The sequence below is a fragment of the Accipiter gentilis genome, chromosome Z, assembly GCF_929443795.1.
Source record: "Accipiter gentilis chromosome Z, bAccGen1.1, whole genome shotgun sequence".
NCBI classification, from domain to species: Eukaryota; Metazoa; Chordata; class Aves; order Accipitriformes; family Accipitridae; genus Astur; species Astur gentilis.
In genome coordinates this window covers 71,935,702-71,945,392 of record NC_064919.1, presented here as the reverse complement: position 1 = coordinate 71,945,392, position 9,691 = coordinate 71,935,702, and the positions used below count along the sequence as shown (strand labels likewise).

At 41.0% G+C, this 9,691-nt stretch overlaps 1 protein-coding gene across 3 annotated transcripts in view; it reads left to right on the top strand.

The window, feature by feature from the left end:
- The first annotated feature begins 124 nt into the window (after nucleotides 1-124).
- NNT (nicotinamide nucleotide transhydrogenase) overlaps nucleotides 125-9,691 on the top strand; it is a 47,319-nt gene continuing 37,752 nt past the window's right edge. Inside the window, exons 1-4 of one of the 3 annotated variants that reach the window (XM_049794334.1) lie at nucleotides 125-222; nucleotides 1,236-1,433; nucleotides 7,982-8,211; nucleotides 9,351-9,568. In XM_049794334.1, the coding sequence (XP_049650291.1) occupies nucleotides 1,283-1,433; nucleotides 7,982-8,211; nucleotides 9,351-9,568 (599 nt within the window). In that variant the 5' untranslated portion in view covers nucleotides 125-222; nucleotides 1,236-1,282. Of the gene's footprint in view, nucleotides 227-1,235; nucleotides 1,434-7,981; nucleotides 8,212-9,350; nucleotides 9,569-9,691 lie in introns of all 3 variants that reach the window. The other 2 variants (XM_049794335.1, XM_049794336.1) reach the window with 2 other exon arrangements.

Below are 9,691 nucleotides of genomic sequence, written 5' to 3'. Positions count from 1 at the left end.
CCCCCCGCCCCCACCGCCCCCTTCCAGATCGGAGACGGGGACGCCGCGTGACTCGACAGCTCCGACCTCCGCCGTCCCTTCACTCCTTCCGGGTTGGCGGGCAGGCCCGGCCCGCTCCGCCCCCCCGCCCCGCCCCGCGCCGCGCCGGGGAGGGGACTACGGCGCCGCCTCGCCCCAAGGTCGGTCAGTGCCGCGGCGGGGCCGGCGCCGGCGGCGCGGCTGGTGGGTGCGGCGCGGCTGCGGCGCGGTAGGCCGAGGGGGGTTGTGCCCGGCGCGGGCGGGGGGCGGCTGTCGCGGAGGGGAAGGCTGCGGTGTCCCGCTCTCGCAGCGCCCGGGAGCGGCGGGAAGGAAGGGTGGGAGGAAGGACGGACGGAAGGAAGAAAGGACGGACGGACGAACGAACGTGTGGGAGGGAGGACGTGTGGAGGAGGCAGGTGGCGCGGGAAGGGGCCCCCGGCCGCGCTCCCAGGCGGGGAGCGGAGAGTTGGCGGCTGCGGGCTTCCACCCGGGCGGGCGCGGCGGCCGCCCAGCCGTTGTGGCGGCGGGCGGCGGCGGCGGGCGGCGGGCCCGGGCGCCGGAGGGCGAGCTGCCTGCCCAAGGTCAGTCAGTCGGTGGCCGTGGGCTAAAAATAGCGGCGGGAGCGAAACGGGGCCGCTGCCTTGTGGGCCGGGCGGGCGGGGAGCGGTGGGCCGCCGCCGTGAGGCGAGGCGGGACGGGACGAGGCGAGGCGGGACGGGACGACAGCACGGCACGTTGGAGCCCGGCGGGCGGCGGGGTCTCGGGCGAAGAGCCTTTCCCCTCCGCCGGCGGCCAGCAGCCGCCTGCTTCGGCATGTCTCCTGAGCGCCTGTGAGCGGCTGTCCCGCTCGGGGTAGCTGCTTCGGGAGCTCTGGCGGGGGCTGGAATTGTTCGTCTGGTTCCTTGGGGCGCAGGAGGTTTTCACGTGTCAGAGTTGCTTGTTCAGAGCAAGGGTGTGAAGGGAATACGGTCATGAGTGACAGAAATATGATCTCTAGGCCAGCTTGAAACGTCAGGCCTCCCATGGGCTTGTTGCTTTAGTTTGATGGTTGTCTCAGTTTGAAATCAAAGTTGGTTTTGTTTTTCTTACCAGAAAGAAAAGGCGGGGAGAAATGATCATCTCATGGCTACTGGCATTTGGCCGGACTTAAGCTGCCGAGTTTACATACCTTCTGTCTAGTATCATTAATAATTCTTGTTTCGTTTTTACATGTGCAGCAGGGATTCCACACGTAGCAAGGGGTCTGCTGTGAGGTCTGGGCAAAATGGCAAGCCTTCTGCGTATTGCTGTTAGTGGGTGCTCAACTCCTGTGTTTGGCAATGTGTTACCACCTAAGGTGCGTTCTGCAAAGATGCCGTGTTTGCGAATGTTTAGGACCCACCGGATGCTCACATCTCAGGCAGCTCCAAAGCCAGGTAAATTGAGTAAACTGTTGTAAATAATCTTTTATTTTAAAACATGAAGATAACTTGAATTTTTCTTTCAGATATGCATTAGTGCAGAAAAGACTTAAAAAGAACACTTTCAAATCATGCCAGCAGCATATGCGAGTCAGTCACTTGCAGTACAATTTTACACTGGCTTTAAAGGGTTTATGCAGAAGATGTTTGTGTCTATTATGAATACTTTGGATCCAAGTAGTTTTTAGTGGGTAGGGGGTCAGAGCTCCTGCTGACACCTTGCTTGAGAAAAGTATTTAAAAAGAGGCTTTTCTTAGTTAAAAGCCTGAGTTTTCTATGAGTATTGGTAGTGCAGCTCTGTGTGCATGCAGGGGAAGATACAGCTCTCCTAAAGAGGGCATTTGCGAGCATGACTGTATGTAGATGTAATTATCCCATCTAAAAAAAAAAATCTCTTAACTTTGTTCAGGAAACTCTTAGGTTGTACCACCCTGAAGAACTTCAGATACACATCTTCATGTGTTGTTGGTATATTTGCGATAATTACATTTTAGTGCAGGTAATGGACAGGTTCAGGTATTTTTAGGAAAAAAAAAAGAGGGGGGGGGGAATGGGGGCATCCTTGGTTCCAGTTTATGAGGTGAGCCTGCTGTATGAAAATCAAAACTGACATATTTTTGCTCTATCCTGTGGTGTGCGTAGCCTGACAACTAGAAGACTGGAGAATGTATAAAACTGGTTTAATGATATTTTTTGCTCATTATCCTGCATGGGTCATGTCTCCCTGAAGGGATTTAGAGATTCTACTTCAGAGCAGATCTAGGGCCTTCTCTGTCTGTGGCAGATTAATGTGGAGAGTTAGACTGATCATACACATGATGTTCAGTTCTTCCAAACATACACAGTACATAGCTGTATTAGTATTAGAAAAGTAGAGCTGTTTGTGAACAGAAGTGTCTGGTTGTGAAAACACAAGACATAAGTTTAGGCTGTATAACTCTGAGAAGCCTTTGTTGTATGCAATTTCTGGCAATACTAGCAGTGGCTGGTACGTTTTGGGGTCCTTTCAAGTCAGTGATCCAATGTTTTGGAGCTTCTGAAGAAACGTGATGAGAGGAGGAATTTCTTTACTCTGAGGGCTCCTGATGATGTATATCGCATGGCTTTTTACCACAGTTGCATGGTGAAACCTGAATTTCTTTGCTTTGACTGATAGATTTGTCATGCTCCAAATATATTTTTTTTTCCATGTTAAGTATCTGAATGAAGGAGAATCTGTCTGTCTTGATATGGCAAATTGTCCCTTGGTTGGGAGTGTTAACCTGGGACGTAGGAAACTAGGTTCAAAGTTCTTTCTCAAATGTCCCAGGTAAGTGCCCTTGTTGTTTGATTGTGGAATCAATCTATGTATTTGACTTTGACCGCAAATTTGATCATGAAACTGAAAGATCTCTACAGTTTTACTGAAATCGGTATGCTTGTCTCTGTGTGTGTAAATTTTCTTGTTTTTATGAATCACTTTTCAGAATTTTTTTCCACAAGGACAGAGAATTCTGATTAGTGTCATGTGTTTAACCATTTGGTACTGTCCCTTCAGCTCTATTGTGTGGAAGCCCTTATTTAAGGGCAGGTAGTATTCATGCAATGCAGTTATTTAATGCTGAGAATTATAAGTTTGATAAGTCTTTTGGTTGATAATTAAGCTGTCCTTCATTTTGGTAACATGAGATTTGCCATTCAGTAGAGGACAAATCAAGGATAAAACAGCCATTGAATGACAAATTAGCAGCAGTACTATTGCTTATGTATACTTTTTAAGTGCTCTTGAATAAAAATTTAACAGCATATAAAATAACTACATTTTATTCTTACTTTTAGAAATTATCTTTGATTATAGCAACACTTGGTAAAATCACTGTAATACTAAGTTTTCTGAAAAGACTGGTGTCACAGTAATTCTTCTGAAGCCTGTAGTTACTACTTCTGTTCTCTCAGATTAGCTTTCATTTAGTCCAGGATATGTTGTGTACAAGAGTGACAGCTGCTTTAGGAGTGAAGAGATCTGGAGTCAGTTGAGAAGTGAACTTGGAGGATGGATACCTTTCTTACTGGTATTTATTTTGCTGCTATTTTCTTTGTTTCTTAGAAGCATAAGAATTTTCATACAGGAGTAAATAAGTAACCTGTCTCAAATGGTTGCTAGCACCAGATGCTTCAGAAACAGATGCAAAACTTTCCCAAGCCCTGGGAAACGTGCTTACGGAGTGACCGACTCTGAGGTTTCCAATATACTTCCAGATTGGTTTGTCCTACAGCTCTGTGACTTTTACCCCTCTCTATTGTGGGATTTTTAATGTCCTTTTTATTTTGATGATGCTTCTTAAAATCTCCTGGGTTTTTTTCTGAATCTTGCAGAACTTTTAAACCTGTAACAGTTTGTTGTCAATTAATTCTCTAGATAAGCTGTACATTATTTATATACCATAGACATTCTCCTTTAATTTTCTTGGGTTTTTTATATCTCCTTGCTTATCTAAGAAGGGGGATCGGGTGTTTGTTTAATCTTCTGTACCATTTTTTTTCTTTTCTTTTTGCCAACATCATATTGCTGTTCTTCGGAATATGTCTTCATCTTCAGAACAGGTGAGATAGTTTGTTTAAAGCCGATACTAGAGTCACTTAGAAACTAGGCAGATTATGTATCCTCTTTTCCCATCCCAGAACATGTGGTATATAGTCAAAACTTCTTTCTCTTTTCTCTAAGTCAGTCTCTAACGTTTGTTGATACTATCTTGCTACAAACTACTTTCTGAAATCAGGTTAAGGAGATAAAAACCTGTATTTTTCTCTATTTTTCTACATACAATGTTCTGAGTTCTTTTGATAGTTTTAACTTAGGATCTTCTTTAAACACTGTTTGTAGATGGAAGTTGAATGCAGAAAATCACTTTTATAGTTACTTTTAATTGTTTGATTTCTGAAGCTTGCAGATGTACACTAGCTACTTATTTTATTTACTTGAAGTTTGAGACTGTGCTTTGAATACATCCTCATACACAGTTGAGATTATGTTAAGGGGATGAGAAAGAGTGGCTTCTTACTAGTTTTCCTAAATTCTAATTTATGTACATTGCATATTAAGATTCTAAGGCCTGTGAAATTTTATGATTCCACTTTTGATAGTGGCAGAATCCTTTCGGTGTTGATTCTTTTTATCAAAAAAAGTACTGTCTATCTCCTACTCAATGAACAATACATTCAAAACCTTCATGTGACTCAAAAAGGTGCTCAAGGTATCTGTATATGGGTCTGTTTCTGGAAAATGTTCTTGATGTCATAAAGCAGTAAGTTAGTTCCTAACACGTACTCAAGGCAGTTCTTCAAGAGATGTATCTGATGTGGAGTCTTGGAAAGGCAACTTGGACTCTTCACACTCTTAGGCAGTTTTAAACCCGTGGCAAGGGTAGCAGATATGATTTCTCAAAATAAAACCTAAATCAAGATCCTAAGTTTATAATTCCAGATTTCAACATTTCAAAACTAATGACTTTGATGAAATTGCTGAGTTCAGCAAACCAAATCTGTGTTCATAGTATAGCTTCCTTCAAACACAGTACTTATCATACCCTGTCCTGAAGGTTTAACGTAGATCTTTGCTTTGCAGTTGTAGGCATCTGCTCCATTTTGGTGCTGAATGATATGATAGCTCAGGGAAATCTGCTTGAAAAATGTCCTATGCCTTCTATAGCTAAAGACTGGAAAACTGACATCTCTTTGCTTCTGATTCATTTGATTTTATACTTGCTGCTTGCTAGATATTTGGTCGTGCGACAGAGGAGAAAAGAAGGTGAGGGGCAAATGAGACTTGTTGAATGTTTTTCTTGGATTTGATTTCCGGAAGCATAGGAGGAGGTCATAGTCCTCAGTATTGGTCTGTGATCATTCTGCTTACTAAATAAGGTGCAAATACTTTCTGTCTGAAAAAGTTTTACCTATTTTTATTGCAGGCAAGATGTAACAATGTGAAAGAAAGAAATGAGGAAACACATTTGGCATGTAGCATATTCCTGTCCCATCCCTCTTAGCCATTTACTCTTCTACTGTGGTACCCTACACAAAAGCAAGTGAACAGAAAGAAATCAGAAGCATCAATTGTCATTTGAGCCTTAGGAGCTGAAAAAAAGAAAAAATTTTTTTGGCTTGAGAAGTGTATAAGCTTTAGTGAGGTGTCTCTGTGTCTTTAAATTTGCAGTCATCCTTCTATTCCCTGTATGCTATAGTTTATTCCTTCCTTCCTCTGCATTTGTGTTGTGGCAAGAACTTCCAAAAAGAGAAAGGGACAGCAGCACTCCAGTTCTTATTTTCTCAATGCTTTTTGAAAAGTTTTTTGCCTTCTATCCTAGAGCTACTTGCTTTTGGAAGTTATGATCGGTCTCTGTTATTCTAACAAATTTCGATCTTCTAGGTTTCATTTCTTCTTCTTAAAGACCAGAAAGCTCATTTCCACTGAGTTGATTTAGTGAAAATCAGAAGCAGGACTTCATTGTATAGTAATTAGGAGAAGAGATGAGGAGAAAGTTCTCTTCAAATGACAAGGGCAATTTGTAGTAAGTGACAGCAGCAGTTACTGTAGCTTTCAAGTGGTTAGTGCTGCTGTGATAGGGATGCCCTGAGTTGCACAGTGATGTTCGGATTTGGTGTATGCTGATGAAGCATCTTTGCAAAGCACTGTTACCTTTGTTGGTCTGTTGTTCTGGATGTGCATTCTTGCTCCTGTTGTGACTTCATGTTACTTTAAAGCATGTTGTATTGAATTTGATTTTTGTCTTGTAATCTAAAGAATTTTAAATATTCTCCAATGTATAAAAATACCAAAATACTTGTGTCTTCAAATTATCTGTTACTATTTTACTAGTTTAATTTCAAAGAGAGAGCTAAAATAAATAAAAAAGGAAGGTAAAAATAGTTAGGAGTAATGCCCTTCTTTGCCTGGTGATCTTTCATTCTGTCTTATTGCTGGATGTGTTCAATCATTTTTTATTTTTTATTTTTAGTGGGTTAGAAGACTGACAAGTAACTGCTCTTAGAAACTTGTATTATAAGTTGATAGTATCTTGAAAGTTGTTAACTTAAAACATTTTCAGATGTTCAACTTTAAGCACCTTCTAGTCCCAGTTTTACCTCACAGATAGATTTAGATTTTAAAATATTAAAATAATTAAGTTCCTCAAAGCTCTTAGAGTGTAGTATGTTTTTGGCTTTGTTTTGCTTGCTTCCATCTTAAAAAACAAACAGGAAAAAAATGTGAAAAGGAGGCATTCCTAAAATGTGCAACACATTACTAGTGTAGTACAATTTTTGTAGCACAATACATAGTATTTGTGGCCAAATTAAAAGCAGATGTGTAATTTAAAACAAGCCTTTCAGCCTCCATTTCCCCCTCCCCCTTATTTTTTGCTTGGTTGTCTTGGGGGTGGTTTTTTTTGGTTGCTTGATCTTTAATATGAGTGACTGCTAAAGCTGCTCAAGTTATATTTCATTGATATATATGTGGTGTAAGTGTCTCATGTATAAATGTGACAATCCAGGTTTAAATTTTGGATAGACATCAGTGAAAGCTGGTGCAGAACTGTGCCTGTGTGCTGGACTGCATGCCGTCTAGTGTAATTGAAGCAATGTAGTAGTTTGATACGCAATTGTTCTGCTTGAGTCTGTGTATTTATAAATAAATGTATTGATTGGATCAGGGAAGTTTAGCTCTCAGATATTAGACTGGAAGCCCACAAATTGTACATGAACAAAGTTAGATCTTTGTAATTTGAAACTTTAAGCTAAAATGGATGAATTGCAGCTTCAGCAGTTTCCTGATGTTATTTAGTACAGCTTTGAACAAGTTAAGGAGATGACATTGAAGATGAGTATAATTGAGCAAACTAGTCGATGGGTATTCTGTTATTCTTCAGCTACTCCTGAATTCACGTTTTTAATTTCTGTAGCAACTCTGAGAGTACCTTATCGATGTAGTTGTGCCTTTCAATGCACTTTTGTGGTATGTCATTAATAGTGATCTGAGACAACTGTAATTTGATAGACATTAAAAAACATGTTCGGTTAAAATGCAGTTCAGCTGTTCAGGCTCATTTGTTTATTTCTTCACAATAAAGTTGAAGTGACTAGAGAAGCATTTAAATTCTTCTTACCCCAGGTAGAATGTGTTATCACCAGAACATCATGTATTATATAAATCAGAATGCCGGTTACACAATCAGAACTGTATAAATTCAGATGGTTGTGAACTGCACCAAACACTTGTTACTGCCTCTGTGGCTGATGGCGCTGACCTGCTGATTCCTGAGAGGACAGGGATCTCTAGCAAGATGGTGTAATCAAGGAAATATAAACTACACTGCTAGAAAATACCATTCTGCTTCCTCTTCCCTTTGGAGGGAGAATTGCGAAGTGTGACAAGTCTGCATGTGTCTGTAAAACGTTGAAGAGTGCCATTAATATAAATTCATTAATCTTTAGTGCAACTAATGCTGCCTTATCTGCCACTCTTACAGGAATTCCTTATAAACAGCTGACTGTAGGTGTCCCCAAGGAGATATTTGAGAATGAGAAGAGAGTGGCTCTATCACCGGCTGGAGTTCAAGCCTTGATTAAACAAGGCTTCAATGTTGTGGTGGAATCTGGTGCTGGAGAAGCTTCCAAATTTTCTGATGACCATTACAGAGAAGTTGGAGCAAAGATCCAGGGGACCAAGGAAGTCCTGGCTTCTGATTTGATTGTCAAAGTAATTGCTTTATTAATATATTTCCTGTTACATTCTTTTTGGTGAAACATATAGGGAATTTTTCTGTAACAGTTTGCTGGAAGTTCAGTAAGTAAGCTCCTTTAAATATTTTCCATTCTAAGTTCTGATTCAATTTTAGTCCTTTTTTTTTTAATAGCTCAGGTGTGTACCTACAGTAATAAACTAGTAAATGGCAGCATTAGAAAAAATTGAGGGTAATTTCTTATCAAGTTTTTTACTACCTTGGAGGAGTTTTGTTTTCTAGAGTGAGGTAGACTAGTTCTGGACTCTAATCAGATGAGATACCTGCTCTAAGAAACTTTCACTCCAGAATTAGTAACATGCAACTCAAGTTACTCTTTGGAGAGAGTTGCTTGGAATTTTGAAGATGAGAGTTTCTAACTTTTCTCAATCAAACAGCTGACAACTCCACAGCAACAGTGTGTTTCAAAAGTATTTGTAACTAGATGAGTTGTAGTTGATCTGGGAAGACTGCTAGAAGTGAAGTTGCTTGAGAGGTATTAGGTTATGCAGAGTTCTGAAAGAAAAAAGAAAAAGACATTAAACTTGATGTTGAGGCTTATGTTAACTCCTGTATTTGAAGTTATCCTGTCAGGCTGGAACATAGAATTTCTGTGAGCTAGTCTGTGAACAACCCTTTTAAGTAGGTTTCTTTTTGAAGAAAAGTGAGAAACTCAAAAGAAGTGAATACAGATCAAGTTGAGTTTCTGCTTGAAATTCCCTGTATGTAATGGTGCATCACAACCTAATTAGTGATTCTTAGCCTGTAGAGCCTAATTGGCACATCTGTTCAGTAATTGTTTCGCTTAAAAATGGTGGGTTTCAGGGCAGCTGTCTGTCATAAAAGCCAGTAACTGCTGGTTAGAGGCCATCAGATCTTTCTGAAGGTGTGTGCTCACTATTACTGCCCTGTCACCAATCCGCCTAGACCTAATTCTAATATATGGATTGCAGTTAAGTGCAGTTACTCAGTTCAGTTGTGTAAACAGCCTTTGATATACTTCCTTCCTTGTGTACTTTGTGGGTGGGAATGGACAGACTGCAAGCTGGGAGAAGGGAAGCGGAGTCTGTCTGATTTATTTCCTCTGATTAATTTGGAAACTTCTCTCTTTCTTCAGGTGAGGGCTCCTATGTATAACTCGGCTCTAGGTGTACATGAGGCAGATCTTTTCAAGACAGCAGCTACCCTGGTTAGTTTTATCTACCCAGCACAAAATCCAGACCTCCTGAAAAAACTTGCAGAAAAAAAAACTACTGTCTTGGCTATGGATCAGGTTCCACGGGTCACCATTGCTCAGGGATATGATGCACTTAGCTCCATGGCCAACATTGCTGGGTATGAATCTTACTTTTTTTTTTTTATTTCTAGCTCGAGTAAGTATAGCTGGATTAAGTTATGTGCTTTGATATTAGATATATCTAAAACAATTCTGCATCTCTATTTTCATACAGCTGTTTC